This window comes from Pyrus communis, chromosome 9, assembly GCF_041283825.1.
Source record: "Pyrus communis isolate YQ-2024b chromosome 9, ASM4128382v1, whole genome shotgun sequence".
Classification (NCBI taxonomy): Eukaryota; Viridiplantae; Streptophyta; class Magnoliopsida; order Rosales; family Rosaceae; genus Pyrus; species Pyrus communis.
Window position 1 is genome coordinate 6,731,232 of NC_142573.1, and position 18,895 is coordinate 6,750,126.

At 37.5% G+C, this 18,895-nt stretch overlaps 2 protein-coding genes across 3 annotated transcripts; both read left to right on the forward strand.

Annotated features, from left to right (window-relative positions):
* The first annotated feature begins 925 nt into the window (after positions 1-925).
* On the forward strand, positions 926-8,306 carry AGO6 (Argonaute family protein). Of its 2 annotated transcripts, none has more exons than XM_088700038.1 (23): positions 926-1,110; positions 2,139-2,387; positions 2,471-2,676; positions 2,778-2,975; positions 3,070-3,206; positions 3,300-3,397; positions 3,491-3,588; positions 3,673-3,844; positions 3,967-4,083; positions 4,167-4,274; positions 4,429-4,491; positions 4,623-4,736; positions 4,822-4,987; positions 5,070-5,182; positions 5,269-5,406; positions 5,494-5,624; positions 5,823-5,888; positions 6,368-6,431; positions 6,796-6,907; positions 6,986-7,059; positions 7,376-7,470; positions 7,570-7,601; positions 7,725-8,306. In XM_088700038.1, exons 2-23 carry the CDS (start codon positions 2,169-2,171, stop codon positions 7,898-7,900), a joined length of 2,697 nt encoding a protein of 898 aa, XP_088556164.1. In that variant the 5' UTR covers positions 926-1,110; positions 2,139-2,168; the 3' UTR covers positions 7,901-8,306. The 2 variants fall into 2 exon arrangements, with proteins under 2 accessions (XP_088556164.1, XP_068335484.2); XM_068479383.2 differs by having other exon boundaries at positions 946-1,110; positions 2,147-2,387.
* Positions 8,307-13,364: 5,058 nt separating this feature from the next.
* LOC137739864 (zinc finger CCCH domain-containing protein 3-like) lies at positions 13,365-18,169 on the forward strand. Its single transcript, XM_068479593.2, has 7 exons — positions 13,365-13,923; positions 14,573-14,742; positions 14,954-15,007; positions 15,955-16,071; positions 16,181-16,474; positions 17,057-17,314; positions 17,472-18,169. Exons 1-7 carry the CDS (start codon positions 13,776-13,778, stop codon positions 17,817-17,819), a joined length of 1,389 nt encoding a protein of 462 aa, XP_068335694.2. The 5' UTR covers positions 13,365-13,775; the 3' UTR covers positions 17,820-18,169.
* The last annotated feature ends 726 nt before the right edge of the window (positions 18,170-18,895 follow it).

Genomic DNA, 18,895 nt, shown 5'->3' on the forward strand with positions numbered 1-18,895 from the left:
ACCACTTCTGACAGCCCCGTCGCTTGTGGATTTCAGATCTAAAATCTCCAGCCTGAGTTTAGATGGTTGCGGCTCTGCCGTTTGTTTTGAATTGTTGAGGGTGCAAACCCATTTTGTGCCATTGCAGGTGGCTTTTGTCTGAGTTTCGTATCCCTCCACGAATTAGCCGATATGTGGTTCTGTTCTTGGAGTAGTCTAGTTTAGTTTGATTTAGCTTAGTTTAATTTAGTTTTGCGTAGTTAGTTATGTTGTCTCGCTTAGCGAGTGTTGTGGCCTTGCTGCAACGATGGTTGGATATGGTTTTCGCATTGATGTGTTATGTGGTATCGTCTACCTACAATGACTTTACGTGGTCTCGCTTCTGCGATGATCTTATGTGGCCTAACTATTCAGCGATGACCTTTTTACAATTGCCAATACAAGTCTGTTATACCTATCGTCTTATGACAATTTGTTATGGGTGGCTTGGGAAGTTTTCATACATGTGGTAGCTGCTTAGGGGTTTACTATGTTATCTTGTTTTGAGCAAATTCACCTCCAGATCATTTTCTTAGTAATTGGAGTTTTATACCAATTGACACTTATGTATGTTTGAAATGATTAATGAAATATTAATCTATCGTTGCTTATCAAAAAAAAAAAAAAAAAAAAACGATAGATAATTGACGGTAAATTCATCTAAACTATTCTCTAGTATTAAAAAAAGCTACACTAACATTTTGGTGGGCTGGTTTTTGGTCCACTTAATTAGAGTAGGCCCAACCATGTCTCAACCGATACACATCGTACAACGGTGCTGATGCCAAAATTCCCGATTAAATCAGATCGAACGGCTGGAATAATTCTCATGAGTCAACTCCCATAAAATCGCATTTTCACATTTTCCTCGTCGAATTAATTTTCGGAAAATCATTTAAATTCGAATATATAAAAAACTACCGCAGCAACATAGCCCCCGTCTATTTCTTGTTCCCTCCACGCTCTCACTCAAGTCTCTCTCTCTCTCTCTCTCTCTGTGAAGCCAGTAGGGACGGACGCTTCGTCTTCTCTCGCTCTAAACCCTCACTGCCTCCGTAAACCCTAGGCGGAGCTCGTAGCCGAGCTTTGACGGTACGATTCTCTCTCGGAACTTTGCTTTCGAACTCCATTTCTCGCGCTGCATTTTTTGATTTCGTGCATGTTTCGGTATCTGTGCACATTTCGTCTCAGAAATAATTTATAGGGATTTTTGTCTATTTTCTAAGTATTATTGTTGCTTAAATCGGCTTAGAGCGTGATTATTTGGAGGAAATTTTAGAATCTCTTGCTGCATTGCTATCTAGAAATGTCCAGAACTTTTTGTTTCTCGTTAATTTAATCAGTGCTTTGTGCTTGCTTTAGTGTTGATTTTGTTGATTTTTGTTTATTTTTCTGTTTAATTTTTCAATTTTTTACTTATCGCACGCGCATTTTGCATGCATTGTACTCTTAGTCTGCAAGTGTTCAACGATTTCTAGCAGATATTTAGCAAATTATTTATTTATTAATTTTTTAGATCTTGATGTTCGATTATGGTGACTTGATTTTTCATCTTCAGGTGCCAGTAATTTTCAGTTGTTTGCGAAATTTCAAGCTCTGTAATTATTTCAGTATATTTGTTTATTTATCCCTTGAAATTTATATAATGGCACCTAATGTAGATAGTGTGTATGAAAAGTCATTACCGCAACTTAGAGAACTCTTTACCCTGTGTCATATGTCCGAGGAGGACAAAGACCTCACGGGAGTCGTATTCTTAATGTTAGCTTGATTTGCTTCGGTCATTTTAAACTGTCGATTTATGAACTTCCTAGTTTACAAGTACTGATTGAATCAGTACTTTCTGCATCAGAGCCCAGACCAAGTAATTTCAGCTTTTAACTGAACATAGAATGATAGCATAAGATAAAACACCAATTGGTTTTAAATGAATTTTAATGACATATTTGGAAATTTATGGTTCTGCTATGGTGCTTTTAGGCAATTTGGCATGTAGCCTTAGCCGAATCAGATAGTTTCGCAATCTTACTATATGCTTAAGTTTCGTTCTTCCTATTCAATTTCCATGAAGATGGGAATTAGTCCATTACTCATGTAATTAGTTCAATCTTGCTTTAAAGTCTTTCAGATCATATTTATTCAAGTAAGCAATGGAAGATGTAGCTAGTGCTGGAATTGCAGACGGGGAGCCACAACCGGCCCCACCCTCTCCAACCATACCACCTAAATTGAAGCCAGAAGTAGTGACTCCAAAATATTCTATCATGAGTAGGCGTGGAACTGGAACTACTGGGAAAGAGATAAATTTGCTCGCAAATCACTTCAAAGTTTCTGTGAATGTTCCAGATGCTGTATTTTACCAGTATTCTGTACGTTTACCTCCTCCCTATTCTTATGACAGGTATTGTATTTAATATTCAGTACCAATTTCATAGTGCCGTACTATTTGCAGGTTTCTATTACTTCTGAAGATAAGAAAGTTGTTGAAGGCAAGGGAATCGGGAGAAAACTTATTGACAGGCTTTATCAAACATACTCTTCAGAACTTGGTTGTAAAATGTTTGCATACGATGGGGAGAAAGCACTGTACACAGTGGGTCCTCTGCCACAGAACAAGCTTGAGTTCACAGTTGTTCTGGAGGAGACGTTTGCAAAGCAGTATGCTCTTCTGCTATTCCTAGTTCTTGGTTTAAAAAGGTCATTTTTAATTTCTCTTATGCTTCATTTGTGTGAGATTCAACTTCCATTTTTCGTGTTAGTGAAAATGGAAGCACCAATGGGACCGAAAAACGGTCAAGACATTCTTTTCGGTCAAGAACTTTCAGCTTAGAGATAAGTTATGCTGCCAAAATACCTCTGAAACCAATTTCTCTTGCCCTCAAGGGAGCCGATGTAGAAAATACGCAAGATTCACTGAGAGTGCTTGATATTATTCTGCGGCAGCAAGCAGCTAACAGGTACCTGTCTCTCTCATATGTTGACTACAGTCTTTTTCAACTGTATTCTTTGATCTTTAAATGTCCTTAACTATGGCCATTAAAACATGCACAGGGGTTGCCTTCTAGTTCGACAGTCATTCTTCCATGATGACTCTAGAAACTTTACTGATGTTGGAGGAGGTGTAAAAGGTGTTCGGGGATTTCATTCTAGTTTTCGTCCAACTCAGGGTGGCTTATCCTTGAATATGGGTACTGGATCTTGCAATTTGGTGTTTTTAGTCCTTTAAACTCACTAGTATTGCTGTCACTAGTTTTGTTGATATTTTTGTTTTCATTGTGCAGATGTATCTACAACAATGATCTTAACACCTGGACCTGTGATTGATTTTCTGTTAGCTAACCAGGATGTAAGAGAACCTCGCTACATAGACTGGGTAAAGGTAAAAAAGAACGCTGCTAAATCTTATAATAAAGGTTCAAGATTTCAGCTTCAAGTTTAGTCCGTAAAATTTCAATTTCATGTTAAAATACAGGCCAAGAGAATGCTGAAAAATATGAGGATTAATGCAAGACACCGTAACATGGAATTCAAAATAATAGGCTTAAGTGAGAAGCCATGTAATCAGCAATGGTACGTGCTCGTATATTCTAAAAATTTGTTTCCTGATTCTTCTCATCTGAAAAACATGCTAACCTTTACTTGTCTTGCTTCAAGTTTTCCTATGAAGTTAAAATGTGGTGACAATGGCACGAGTGAGGAGCAGACTGTGGAGATTACTGTTTATGAGTATTTCACTAAACACTGTGGTGTAGAAATCACCTCTTCTCAGTACATGCCATGCCTTGATGTTGGCAAGCCCAAAAGGCCTAACTATCTGCCTCTGGAGGTATGCAAGTTTCTTTTGGTTATCGTATCATTCTTTCCTAGACTCTTAGTCTATCTTTTTGTAACTCCTCCGTCTGAAATCTTGATTTGTGCTTCCCTATGGGGTTTCTCTTGGTGTTTTAGCTTTGTTCACTAGTTTCACTTCAGCGGTATACAAAAGCATTATCTTCAAAGCAGAGGGCATCCTTAGTTGAAAAATCAAGGCAGAAGCCTCAGGAAAGAATAAGAACTGTGACTGATGTAAGTTTGCAGGTCATGAAAGGTTTAGTTTCTTTACCAAATGTTGTAATAATTCTTCTTGCTCATTTGATTTACTATTGCAGGCTATGAAAAAATACCAGTATGATGATGATCCTGTGCTTGCTACATGTGGTATTTCTATAAATAAGGAATTGACTCAGGTCAAGGGCCGTGTTCTTGAGACTCCGAAGGTAAACTGTCATTTTATATATGGGCTCTGTGGGGTGGGTGGGGGGTTTGGTTGGGGTGGGGGGGGGGGGGGAGGTAGGGAATAAGAGTGGGTGAGGACCTCACTCAACCAACTACCAGCCCTCATTCTAATTCATTACATCCTTTGGTGAACAGTTAAAGGTTGGTAACAGTGATGACTGCATCCCTCGTAATGGACGATGGAACTTTAACAACAAGGTATTTTTCGTATGCCTCCTAAAATCATCTATCAGTTTATTTCTGAGAAAAAGGTTACAATGTTTGTTTCCTTTGCTACAATTTAATTTTGATTTATGCTAACTGAGCTTAATGCTGCTTACATGTGCCAGACACTGCTAAACCCTACTCGCATTGACCGTTGGATTGTTGTCAACTTCTCTGCACGCTGTGATACCAGTCACCTCTCACGAGAGCTTATCAACTGTGGGAGGAAGAAGGGCATTGTATGTTAAACCATCTACTAATTTAGTATTTTTTACTTTTGCTGATTCTGATCTCTATCCCTCTCCTCCTCTCTTACATGTGCAGATTATTGAGCGCCCCTTTACATTAATTGAGGAAGATCCACAATGCAGAAGACTGACCCCTGTTGCAAGAGTTGACAAGATGTTTGAACAGATTCTAGCTAAGCTTCCAGGCGAACCTCAATTCATTCTTTGTGTCTTACCAGAGAAAAAAAATAGTGATATTTATGGTATGTCTATGTTATTAAAGACGACTATCCAACTACCTCTTGATTCGCTAATCTAATCAGTTTGTGCTCATACATTTATTAGGGCCTTGGAAGAAACAAAGTCTTACTGAGTTTGGGATTGCCACACAATGCATTTCCCCTACTAAGATCAGTGATCAGTACCTTACCAATGTACTTCTTAAGATAAATACTAAGGCAAGAAACTAAAGGTTGAATATCGGAGATATCTTCTTTAATAATTTACAAACCCTATTGATTTCTTCTGTTTGTTACTTTTATAGCTTGGAGGAATAAATTCTTTGTTGGCAATAGAGCACTCCTCACGTGTTCCTCTGGTGAAGGATACTCCTACAATGATTTTGGGGATGGATGTCTCTCATGGGTCTCCTGGTCGATCAGATATTCCTTCTGTTGCTGCAGTAATTACAACTTCTAGTTTTGTTTAAAATATCTATCAATCTGTGAATGGTCATTTTGTTAATCCTTCAATTTTGTTGGAGTTTTAGGTTGTTAGCTCTCGAAGTTGGCCACTTATTTCAAGGTATAGAGCAGCTGTTAGAACACAATCTCCTAAGATGGAGATGATTGATGCTCTATACAAACCACTGGAAAATGGAACTGATGCTGGTATTATCAGGTATTTAAACATGGAATTTAATCTCACAGCAGTATATCACATATCAAGAAGTATAACTTTAAGTGAGACCTGGTTACACTATATTTTGTATAAAGTGTGATTTAATTAAGAAGAACTATGTAAGACTTGTGAACTTCATTTATTTGAAGTTATCAATTCCACAATACTTCTTAAGGCGGGTCATTCTTTGTGTTGCAGGGAACTGCTTGTGGACTTCTATAAAACAAGCAATGGACGCAAACCAACTCAGATTATTGTCTTCAGGTATCATGACATTGTGTAGGCAATTTTCTAGCTATTTTGGTATTTGAAATTGAATTCCAATGCCCCTGTTTTAGGTCTTTCAAAAGAGACTTCGAAGGGAAACTTGCAAAATATTTTCATATGTACAATTTTTTTATTATCATAAATTCTGTTGAGCAAGGAGGGGATTAAAGAGATTAACCATTAAGATAATGCTTTTTGAAAAGGCGTCTTCCATCTTCTTCTATTATTTTAATAACTAACCCCCTTCTGTCAAATTTATACATGTATACGCACAAATAAATACATACATATTTTTCTAATTTGCAGGATGTATATCCTTTCTATACCACTCTTAAATAGGAATTGTTCCTTGTGTGGTTTATGCTTATATAACCATCTAGGTGCTCTCTTAGAACTTTTGTAATTGGAGCAGAAAATATGATCTCTGTCTTGTTTTTCCTTCTGCCACTTGTAAAGATTTCTCTCTTTTATTTTAGGGATGGAGTGAGCGAGTCACAATTCAATCAAGTCTTGAATATCGAGCTAGACCAAATCATAAAGGTTCTGCAATTCAAGTTTTTTTGTTTTTCTGTGTGGGCATTCATTTTTAGTCCTTGATTAAAGAATGATTACTCTCATTTAGCTACATGCCCAATTTTGTCTCTTTTAATTTCACTAGGAAGTTACATATAAATGAAGTAAAGCGTTTTACTGGAAACACTCGCTCTAGGAGATGATGAATACATGTCTTCGGTTAAATTTACAGTACATAATCCAGTTTTGCATTGAAATTTATGAAAAACCTAGAATTTCATCACTCACTGCCTCATTCCTGAATGGTCCCCTTTCTGCCAAGAGCATTAATGGACTGGAGTGCCGTTTTTTGTTATCTTAATATTGAGATGGTCAAATTTTATTATTACAGGCTTACCAGCACCTCGGGGAGGTTAACGTTCCAAAGTTTACTTTGATTATTGCACAGAAGAATCATCACACGAAGCTATTTCAACAGGGTTCCCCAGATAATGTTCCAGCAGGTCTGCTACTTTCTGATTTGGTTTACATCCACTTTAATCATTTACGTAATTGTTCTGATGCTCTCGCTCTCTCTCCAGGGACAGTTGTGGACTCAGAGATTGTGCATCCAAGGAATTATGATTTCTACATGTGTGCTCAAGCAGGAATGATAGTAAGCTTCCCCATCTGAAACGAAAAGAAGATAGTATCCAAAATCATGCTTCTTGTATAGAATGCCGTTTACCATTTTCAAAAGGAAATGTTCTTGAAAAGAATTCTGTTTACTGCTGATTGTGATGGGATGGGATGGAACTCTATGGGATTGACAATGCGAAAACTGGTTTTAGTAAAGTAGCATAAATGTTCATCAAGCATGATAGTGTTTTGCGTTATTTATCTTTTTCAATTGATCAGATTAATTTGTTTTCCAACTCAAGTTCCTAACTCACGATCATCTTCATCATCATTTGTTTTGCTTCCTATAACAGGGAACTTCGAGGCCAGCGCACTATCATGTCTTGGTTGATGAGATTGGATTTTCTCCCGATGACTTGCAAAACCTCATTCACTCCCTTTCTTATGTGTAAGCTTTTCATTTTCAACCACTTTTCATATGACTTAGTCGAAATAAACTTTTAATTGATATTATCTGTATGTATTGATGTATATTTGCGTATTTCAGGTACCAGAGGAGTACAACTGCAATCTCTATTGGTAAATTAAGCACACTTGTTCTCTTAAATTATTTATTCTGTATTAATTTCTCAGTCGAAATAATAAAATCTTGCAAGTCTCGAATGAATTGCCTCCATCTCACTCTTAACAACCATTTTGCAGTGGCGCCCATTTGTTATGCCCACCTTGCTGCAGCACAAGTGGGGCAGTTTATGAAGTTTGAGGATCTGTCAGAAACGTCATCAGGGAAGGGCAGTGTCACTTCATCAGAAAGCATCCCGGTTCCAGAGCTCCCTAAGTTGCATGAGAATGTCCAGGGCTCAATGTTCTTCTGCTGAGTCACTGCGATGCTGCTGTTACCTCTTTTGTGAATACTGCTAGTCTGATTAGCTTTTTTACTCTAGTTACGTTGGCGGGTACAGGGGTAATACATTTAGGAAAGACAATCCCGGCTTACTCTTTGGTGGGGCGGAGAATTATATATACGGAGAGATCAGCAACCTCTTAGTCTGGTTTGTGGATTATTTTCGGGGATTTATATGTTGACGGAGGATATTTATCGAGGTATGTTGGTTGATCTCGACAATTAATTTTGTCTCCCATTGTTCTGGTTTGAGAAGGACTGAATGTGCTTTAAATTCCGGATTCCTGACCTGAAAATGCTGTTGTAATTACCATATCGAGTTGTCAACTTGGTAGTTTTCTACATATTTATCTCTATGGAACAACCATCTTTGAGAATCATTTACTTTTGCGAACGTGTCCTCTTGGTTTTAAACTTTGATCGAAATAGATGGAAACTCAATCAGCGTCGAGTTTTAAAAACAAGAGGACGTGTTGCAGTATTATCAGTTTATGTCATTCGGTAATGAAATGAGGTCCTGAATGGTCACGGACCTAAGTATTGTCCTTTTTCTCGCCATGTTTTGTATGGTTCTGATCTTAAGCATTGTGATCGTGGGCCAACATAATCAGGTGTACGGTCGACTTGTAGCTTCATGAGGCTCCGATTTATGTTTGGTATGATTTCACATTTTTTGCTTCTTTCTAATTTTATTTATTTATTAGCTTTGTTTAAACAGGGGACTGTGTACGAAAATCACAAGTTAGCTTCTAACTCTGTCAAATTCTTTTGGTAAACGTGAGTTTAGTCATGATTTACTTTTGCCAAAGCAAGATTGAATATTGACTTGTTTCCTAGTTTTCTTAGACATTTGGTCTAAAAGGTCGGAGATAATAATGATTGAGGTTTCTTAAGATTTTAATAATTAACCCAGTGTCACCAAAGCCGACCAATGTGAAGGTGATTTAACTTTTTAATTCTATGAAGGTGATGTTCAATTGCATTCTAAAGTTGCCCACTAAGTCATACCGCATATACACCGCAACTGTATCGTCTCGTGTCACTGATATAATCACATACGTAAATTTTTTTCCCGCATACCCTTGCATCTTTGACATCACTTGACATTATACCATTGACACAGAACAGAACGCTATAGTGATGGTGTCCCCGTGTCTTATAAATTATGCCGCGGATACACCGTCACTGTGATGTTTTGTGTCATTGAAGTTTTTCTCCGCTTTACATTGCATCTTTGACACCGCATAATATTGTATTATTCACACAAAATGTTATAATGACGGTGTATTCATGTCCTATAAATCGCTTTCCTGCTCCTACCGATGACTTTGAATAATTTAAGTTGGCTATAACTGCCTTGACCAACTGCCAACTTCATTTCTATTATTTTCTATGTTTTTTTTATCATGGTCCTCTTCCATATGGTGCTGCTGCCTTTTCTTGACATACCCTTCACTTCTTTCCACATCCAAGGTACCTACCCAGGAATTCAGATCCTTGTCAGATTCTCTTTGTGATAATTCTAGAGATTCATAAAATCGTGTCTGTTCATTGTATATTGTGCGATCAAAAATTATTTTAATTTTTTTTTAAATTAAACACAAATAATATCGGACAAAAACTAACCGCACAATGTACGATAAACTAACACGATTCACAAATCTTCTAAATCCTCACAAAAAAATCTAGAGATGATCCTTTTGGCCCTCCCCAAAGGACTAATTTGTACGCCTTGATGGGTCTTTCCACAAACACATGACGCGTGGTGTCCTACACTTGCATTCTGGGTTTCAGCTTTGTGAATGTCAAGATGTTAAGCCTCAAAAGTGACAGTTAGCTAACTTGGTAGCTTTTAAAAGGTCATGTTATGTGGAAGTCATAAATCAAAAAGCGAAGTGAGGGAGTTTGGAAACATAACCATAATTTATTCTATATAATTACGACGAAAAAAGCTTCTCTAAACTAATCATCTGGTCCAACTAGTTTCATTGAAATGTTCTTCATCAAATCACACGCGTCGCTGAATGGAGTACAACTTTCATGTTTCTTTCATTTTCAACAAAAGAAAATACCAGTTAAGTAAACATGTCGTTTTCCAAATTTAAGCAATGCTTTGGCTATTACGTATAGCGATTGAATGGAGAGTAAACACGCAGGAAAAATAAAACATAGTCGTGTCACTGTTTCTTGACACCACAAATTCGGATGTTAGATTCAAATTTTTGAATCGCACAAATTCCCTTAATATCTTAGATCATACGTGACCAATAGTCACCGCGTTTAACTAGATTGCTCTTTGTCAAAATCACATGTTCCCTTTGAGAAAACTACTGAATTCGACCAAAAAAAAGAAAAATGCAAAATTCATAGACAATAAATCAACAAATCTCTACTATCATCAAAAGAAAATTTCACATTTATCCCGTTGTGATTGCCACCAAAACCGTATTCATTGCCCTCTAAATAATCATGATGATATATTTAATAGGAAAATTAATAAAAATAGCTTGAAAACTTTAAGTTTTCACGATAAGGACAAAATAAAAGTTAAAGTGAATAGTACAAGGATTAATTTTTTAATATAAAAAATATGATTTTTCGCTAAAATAAACAACACTAGAAACTTTTCATTAAAATTCTCATATTTAATTCCATCCCCCGAAACTAATTTTTCACATTAATCACAAATTGCGGAAGTAGAAAATTAAACAATCATAAGCCCCATTTGGTCAAAAGTTGAGAATTTCTCGGCTTCCCGCAAGAAAACAAGTTGAAGTTTTGGTCAACAGTCATCATGGATTTGCTGCGGTGCGGTAAACCTAAGAAATCAAAGCCTGGACTACACTGGCCATTAGGAGCGCTACAAATAAAGGTTTTTATAAAAGTTATAATAATTGTAACTGATCTAATAATTTGTGTGATTTATTTAGGATGCTCAGGAAGGAATCAGTTCTCTTCATAAACTTATTATTTTCTCCACAGCCATTTAGCCGCCGCTATGTACACAGACGAGTTGCAACTGAGAGAAATTTTTCATTGTAACGGGAACATAGATGGATGTTACATCACGTGTTTTTATGCAAGTAGTGAGAAATTTTTTTTTAATTATTAATTTTTTAACACACATAACCCACCATTTATATAATAACACATAATATATCTTCATGTATACCGATCATATTGAAAAATCTCCCTGCAACGGAGTCGAGCTCCCTCTCTCGGTTGCTGAAAATTCCACACCTTTCTACTGCCAATGGTGGTGGCCCACTTGGTCGAATCTAATTGCCTACACCTTCCTCGGTGGCCCACACTTGTCAGTGTAGTGTGAATTGTGCCAAGAGATTTCTTGAGCCAAAATTAACCTCATTGGACGATGGAGCCCTTGACACGGGGAACTTTTTTAATCGGAGTTCTGATCTTCTGCCCCCAAAAATCTCTGTAATTTCCGTGCGACCTATCTCAGAGTTCGGCACCTGTTTAAGACTAATTTCATAAATAATTTCGTTTGTTTTAAAAAAATAAAAACTCTGATAAATGAAATAAACGTAACTATAGTTGTGGAAATGTATTGACCTTTTGTATGATGATGTGAATTCAAACTCTACACTAATTAACAAAATCTATCATTTGACAAAACAAAAGAAAAATCATTCCTCTCAGCCTCCTTACTGAAAATCTCATTGTATCGTTCCAGATTCCCGATACTACAGACCTACTTCACAGAGGCCAGGCATATCCATGCTATCCGCGGAGACCAGTCGGCGTTACGAGAAATCGAACCCTCAGCCGCCATTGATGGGGCTTTTCCCGGTAGAAACCCTGGAGGGCTTTAATCTAAGTACACGTACAAAACCACCACTTGGAATGCTTGGGAGCCATGTCCTATGAATTTGGGATTCGAATGGAAAGCTGTGGTAGATAGGTTGTAGGGGGGAAGATGGCAGGGAAGGGAGAAGAGGAGGGGCTAGGGTTTCTGTGGGGTTGAGAGAGCGACGGGGGTGGATCCAATTTTTTTTTTAAGTACAATGATATATTTTACGCTAAAGGAATGAGAAGTTTGGCTAAATTATAAACTGAACAATCTAATTTAAAAAATTATCATCTATGAGATTTAAACTTAAGACAAAAATAAATTAGTAGTGAACAAATGTCAAACTCCGAAAGAGACCACATAAAAGCCACACAGGCCCTTGATTACAGAAGATTTGAAATTTTTTATTTATTTTTCAAAGTGCTAGATTGGCGATTGCTATGGTGGTCACATAAACCATTTGACGAAGGATTATTTATTATTGTTTTGAACCCCTTCAGTTCTGCCATTTCATAAAAATAATGAGAACATTCGTGCACACTTTTACAAATTAGATTAGAAACATAGTACTTTTTTATTCATCTGAAAATCCAGGATTCCTGAGAAATGTATAGATCTTGTCCATATGAGATGAAACATGGCTTCTTTTTCTGAGATGAAAGTATGGAACTTTTGTTCATCCAGATTTCAAGCTGGGTTTGTGGTGGTTGTACTACTTGTGGAATGAATGCGAGCTACTAAGCCTCGCCAATTTTAACGAGGGGCATTCTAGTTTTTTGTGCGTAAGAGTCCACGTGTTAGCTTTAAGATTTTTTGCATTGTTTTTTGCTCCACAATGGCGAATCACGTTTCTTTCAATCCAAGAAAGAAATAAGTATGTTGTTTTCCCGTTTCAAAAGATATTTTCAGTTACAGTCGGTGGTCAAGAGAAGAATTCATGTGATTCACGTGAATTCTAAATCATCTAATCCAACGGTTACTTTTCTAGAAATCACACGTGTCTTTGACGACGCAAATTTTCACATTTATCTAATCCAACAAAAGAAAATAGAAATTTAATAAACATGTCGTTTTTCCATTTCATGCACTATATGCGGCCGTTACAGACGATGATCTGATGGAGAGTTAAAACATTGAGTGAATAAAATAGAGTTGTGCGTCACACCTCTTGACACCACGAATTCGAGTCACCGATCCATGTCAACCTTTCACCACATTTCACTCATTGAAAACACACACGTCAGTTGAAAACATGAAATTTTCACAATTGCTCTCGTCCGCCATTACGAAGGAAACTCCACATCTATCCCGTTATGATTCCAAATCCAACAACCAACATCAAATCAAAGCCTCCTAAAATCAACCATCATGATTTATTGAATTTCAATCTCCTTCAACTCATTCTTATTAGACAATAATATAATTGCCGCCTGAGCAAACCATGCAATAAACAATGGCCTGGGCCTTCGCGCTTTAATTTTGGCAACATTCTTGTGCGATAATCAAAGTCATTAACCCACGTAATTACTCTGAATAAACGCAAGCCTGTAAGCCCGACACGTGGAGGGCATAAGCGTCTTTTCATGACAGGAGAGCTATTTAATTATTCGTACACGAGGGGAAGAAACTTGCTTTGCTTGGGTTCACATTCAAAGATCCCCAACAGTTCCTTAGCCTTTTTGGTAATTGAAAAATAATAAAAAGAAAAAAAAGCAAGCAAAAAAAATAAAATTAAACAAAATCGGCAAAAATTCATATCAAATTCCGATTCACACATTGTCACAGCCATAATTTTATTTAGTTTTTTGCAGAGATTGTTTTTCTCTCTCTGATTCTCAGTCCCTTTTTCTTATGCTCCAAAAAGCTTTTTGTTTTTCTTTCATCTCCTCATGTTTTTTCAGTCTTTGATCGTCATCATCACGTTCACAGGCCTCCTCACAGCCCCTTAATTCTGATTTGGGTTTTGTTTTCCTGCAATTTTGTGGGATTTGGGAGGTGGGTTGCTGCGATTTTCCTCAGAAAGTTTGAAGCTTTTTGTATGACTTTGGTTGGTGAAGCTGAGAAGAAAAGCAGAGGAAAGCAACACAAAGGGCAGGTGCACGCAAACTCTGTGCTACCACCGATGCCGGACGCTCGGCAGGCTCAGAAGAATGCTGTTCCGAGTCAATCCGATGGCAACGTGGAAGGTATGACCTGTTTTTGGTGTACCCAGTTGGGAGTTTAACGATCTGATGATGGTTTTGTATTGGAATATTGTGTTCGTGAGATTTTGTGATCATGAAGGCGCAATGCGCTATGTGTGGATTTAGTTTGGGATTGTGTTGAGTTGTTTCGATTGTGTGTTTTTGGTGATGTGTTGTTGTAATCATGGTTTTGGAGTGCTTTAATGGTAGGTTGGGTTGCAATGCATATTTGTGGCTTATCTGGGTATTTGTGTTTGTGGAAAGTAAGAATTTTTTGTCTTCAGCTTTTTAAAAACTTTACCTTTTAATTTTGTGACATGGGGGTGTTTAGTTGGTAAGAACTATGATGTCGGTGTCAGTTGAATTCGTGTTGAATTTTTGAAGAATTTTGCTTTGTACTAAACTTTTTGATTTGTTTGGAAAATTTTACCTTAAGAGTTTCCTTTTTGTTGTTCATGTTGCGCTTCGATTCATCGATCCTGAGTTGTAGTTCTTTATTAGTATCTTGTTTTAGAAGTTGTTATCTTTTTTCTATTTTGGGTTAATGCTCTTGAGGAGTTTTGATAGATTATGCAATGCAGAGTGAGACTTTAACTTTGAAGATTTTATTTCCATATGTAATTTACACATCTATTTCTTGTATTCATTGCAGAGGCATTTTGGCGGTTGACAATCAATGACAATCAAGAACGGGGCGGGGTGGCTCAGGCAAACTCGTACCCTGATCGACCTGGTGAACCTGACTGCATATATTATTTGAGGACTGGTTTGTGTGGTTATGGAAGTAATTGTCGTTTTAATCACCCTAAATATGCTTCACAGGTAATTATTTCTACTTGATGTGCATAGTTTTTATAGAGTGATTGCATTTTGATTAAGTGTTGTGAGGAGATTCATCGGTTGCTTCTACACAGCTTCCTTCTTTGTCTTTTGGCTCTAACTATATAGAGTTTCGTTCGAAGGGTATTAATACAGTGTTTCGTTCGAAGGGTATTAATGAACTAATCCTTCTAGTACATTCTTATATCTGCAGGGTAATCAGTACAATGGAGAACTCCCTGAAAGAGTTGGACAACCTGACTGTGGGGTAAGATTTTCATTTAGTTCAGGTTGAGCTGAATGAGAAGCTTCTTTCTTACTCACTCTTCTCTGTCCTTTCCTTCTTTCGTCTGCTTCCTTTGTCGGTATGTCTTATAAGATTAGAAGTTCTACGAATATGGATAAGATGGAAAATGGGGTATTCTTTTTGTTCATTGGATAAGCTTTTTTGAGTTGAGTTTATATATGTTTATTATACAAATTATGTAATTGGCGATTTGAACAATCATATGATTAGAACTAGCAAATCAACTGCTGATCCTTGTGGTGTGGGCTTGTGAAACAAGCTGAGCATTCGAGTGGTCAGTTGTTGCACAAGATTTAACCAAGTTAATCCTCTAAAAAAATGTAAATTATCCAAATGCGGACTATTATTGAAACTGTTAGGTGTGAGAATCTGTAACTAGCTTGTTCTAAAGATTTTCCCATTATAGTAAGTTGTTTCCTACAACTCTCCACTGGTTGCATTCCTGGTGACTTCTCTGAATGAAGGAAGAAGTCAATTGGAAAGGGACTGAGTAAATCAGTCGTCAGTCCATCCAGGAAGACCTCGGATTTGTTTCCTGATTGGTTCTTGCACATGCTTTCTTTCCAACATGAGCTTCTTCAGGGACGTCATCTAATATTGTATTTGGTTATGAGCTCGATCGTTATTTTCTCTATATAGGTTGTATTTATTAAATTTCTTCACCATTAGTAGGCATAATTCTTTGTTTGATTAAAATGGGTTTAAAAGATAAAACCTTTTTTTTCTCCTTTAGTTCCTTAAAATATCTGTGAGATGTTGGTTTCCATTGGATAGAAGAACTTTTTTTACTTGCATTAGTATCAGTGTAAATGAGAACAGCAAATATATAAATGCAAATAAAGGAATTGCTTACCATCCCTTAACTGTAAACCTGATAGACTTCCCTTTATGGCAAACATGTGTTGCAGTATTTTCTGAAAACAGGAACTTGCAAATATGGATCAACATGTAAATTCCATCATCCAAGAGACAGGCGTGGAGCTGGACCAGTCTTATTCAACGTTTTGGGACTCCCTATGCATCAGGTCCTTTCCTTTATGTTGTCCCTGAACTCCCTGATTGTTATTTGACTTGTCGCTAGGCTTCCAATAGATGAGTTCTTCGTTTAACAAATTTTACATTGACTTTTTTTAGGAAGAAAAATCATGTCCTTATTACATGCGAACTGGATCGTGCAAGTTTGGACCTGCCTGCAAGTTTCATCATCCTCAGCCTCAGTCACTTGGCACTGTCTTACCTGCTTTTGGATCTGCGGGTTCAACAGTTGTGCCTTCTTCTGGTGTTCCGTATGTAGGTGGACTTTCTACATGGTCAATTCCAAGAGTGCCATATATATCGGGCCCACGTTTACAAACTCCGCAGTCGTACATGCCCGTTGTTCTTCCTCCCCAAGGCATTGTACCTGCCCATGGATGGAACACATATGTGGTCAGTCTATTATCTTTTCAATATAATAGAAGGTTTACATTACATATATTATGTTGACAGTAACTGTTGTACATTTGCGAGGAACATGCTTTGTCTCTTTTTTTGGGTCAAACAAGGAACATGTTTTGTCTGGTATATTTAGTTGTGTTAGACTTGGATATGGCCTGTTTTTTTTTTTGTCTTTTTGAATAAGATTGTCCAAGTTTCAGCTTTAAAATTTATGTCTTGTTCAGTTGACACTGATGTGTTGATTAGTACGTAGAGTCTTTAGTCTTAAAAGTACGTTGACTAGCCATCTGTCAAAAACAGTGGTATAACGTGATGCATTGTCCTCTTTGCTGCACCTTGCTTCTTGCTGTTTCTTTCAATCCCAAGCTATGAAGAACTTTTTCTTCTCATTAAAGTAACTTGCAGGCTAACATTGTCATGTTTTACATCTATACGTCCTTTATCCGTAAGATTCATTCTTTAAGTTGATATGGATGCTCGTTTGTTGATTTCAGTTGATTTACGGTGGACTAAAGAGGTTTTGGTGCATTAAATGTTTGTTTGTGTTTAATTATGCTTTTATCTGTTTAATAGGGAAACCTGAGCCCTGTATCTTCCACTGGTATTCTTGGATCCAACCTCACATACAACTCTAGTACTTGGGGGGAGTCAGCTTCCAACGGGCAGGTTCACTTGTCAAGTCCAAGTCTCCCCCAGAGGCCTGATCAACCTGAATGCCGGTACTTTATGAGCACTGGGACTTGCAAATATGGAATAGATTGCAAGTACCACCACCCAAAAGAAAGGATTGCAGAATCTGCTACAACCCCACTCGGGCTTCCCTCGAGACCTGTAAGTTCTGTTTCTAGTTCACAGTGATACCTACGTCAGTCAGTGCAGTGTTCAGCTGAATTCTTATAAACTATTAAGAGAACGCTTCAATGTTTCTTCTACCATTACTCCTTTTGTTCATTTAACGAGCCTCGTGTTAATGTTTGGGTATGTGCAGGGGCAACCCGTATGCTCATACTACCTTATGTATGGAATCTGCAAGTACGGACCAACTTGCCGGTTTGATCATCCCTTCATGGAACAATCTGCTAGCTATAATTTCGGAATGCAGGCATTGCCCATGCTCGATTCATCTCTCATAAGTTATCCAAGAGGCTGGTCAGTGGCTCATGGACTAGAGACATCCCCCTCCATCCCATCAAAACTCACCGATGGAGCCAAAAAACCGGCGAGCAACAGATATGAAAACTCTGATACAAAGATTTCAGAAGATTCCCCGGAACAAGTGGGTTCCATGTCACCTTCTCCAACATCCTCGGAACCTGTACAAGACCAGTCTGGTTAAAACAAGCCAGAAATTTTTGTTTTTGTGGTGGGTGTGGGTGGGGGGATGGGGGTGAAATATGCTTGTAGGGAGTATTTTGGATAGAGTCTGTGAATCTGCGGAGTGGCATTTAGGGTTCTTTGGAGATTGATTTGGTGAGCAAAAAAACTTGGGGGAGGGAGGGGAGCGAGGGGCAGGAAAGGCTTTTTCTTTTAGTGGTGAATAAAATGCAGGTGGAAAATTGTAAGTTTCCCTTTTTTGTTTTTTCACTATCTCCATCTTTCAAACTGTTTTTTGGTTTTCTTAAATTTGGATGATACAATTTTCCCCATTTTGGCTCACTGAATGATGCTTTATTTGGACGTGAAAAATGTGTTGCTTTTGTGACCCATTTTGCAAAATTCTTGTTAGATAGAACACTGTTTGACTCCTTACATGTAAGGAGCAGATGCTCATTGATTAAAAAATATAGTTTGACACGTTAACATTCACAAAAAGAAAAACTTTTCACACATGTTAAACTATAATTTGTTTGTAACGAGAAATGTCTTTATTTTCTTTTAAGATATGCCTTATTTGGAGTGTGGATTGTATGGATGAATAGAAAATGCACAACAAACAGAGTTTGGACACTTGGATATGGTCCTTGATGACATTGGGGCCTCGCTGCTAATGTGCGCTGGCGGCAATCCCAATCCAATCGAAAACGCTAAGGAAGCTAAAAACCAAACAAGGCCACGGTGCGTTTCTAACTTTCTACGCACCCAAAGCTTATTTTAGAAGCATTCCCCACGTGATTTGGTTTGTGCTTTTCCTCTCTTGACTTGCCGCGTAGTCGAGAGCCCCCACAGTGCGGAGTTTTTGATCGGGACGTTGTTTGGCTTCTTGTACTCAATATTTTTAATGCAAATCACATATGTAGTGAGTTTAAAATATAGGCCAAATTGTTATTTAGTATTATGATATAGTAATATTCTTTTTCATTTGTAAGTGATACATAATCGATTTGTTTAGCGGTACTTAATTTTCACTTAATTTAAAAATATTTTAAATTTGATTCAAAATAGGAAGTACAACCGAAGTGTACTAGTAAGTCA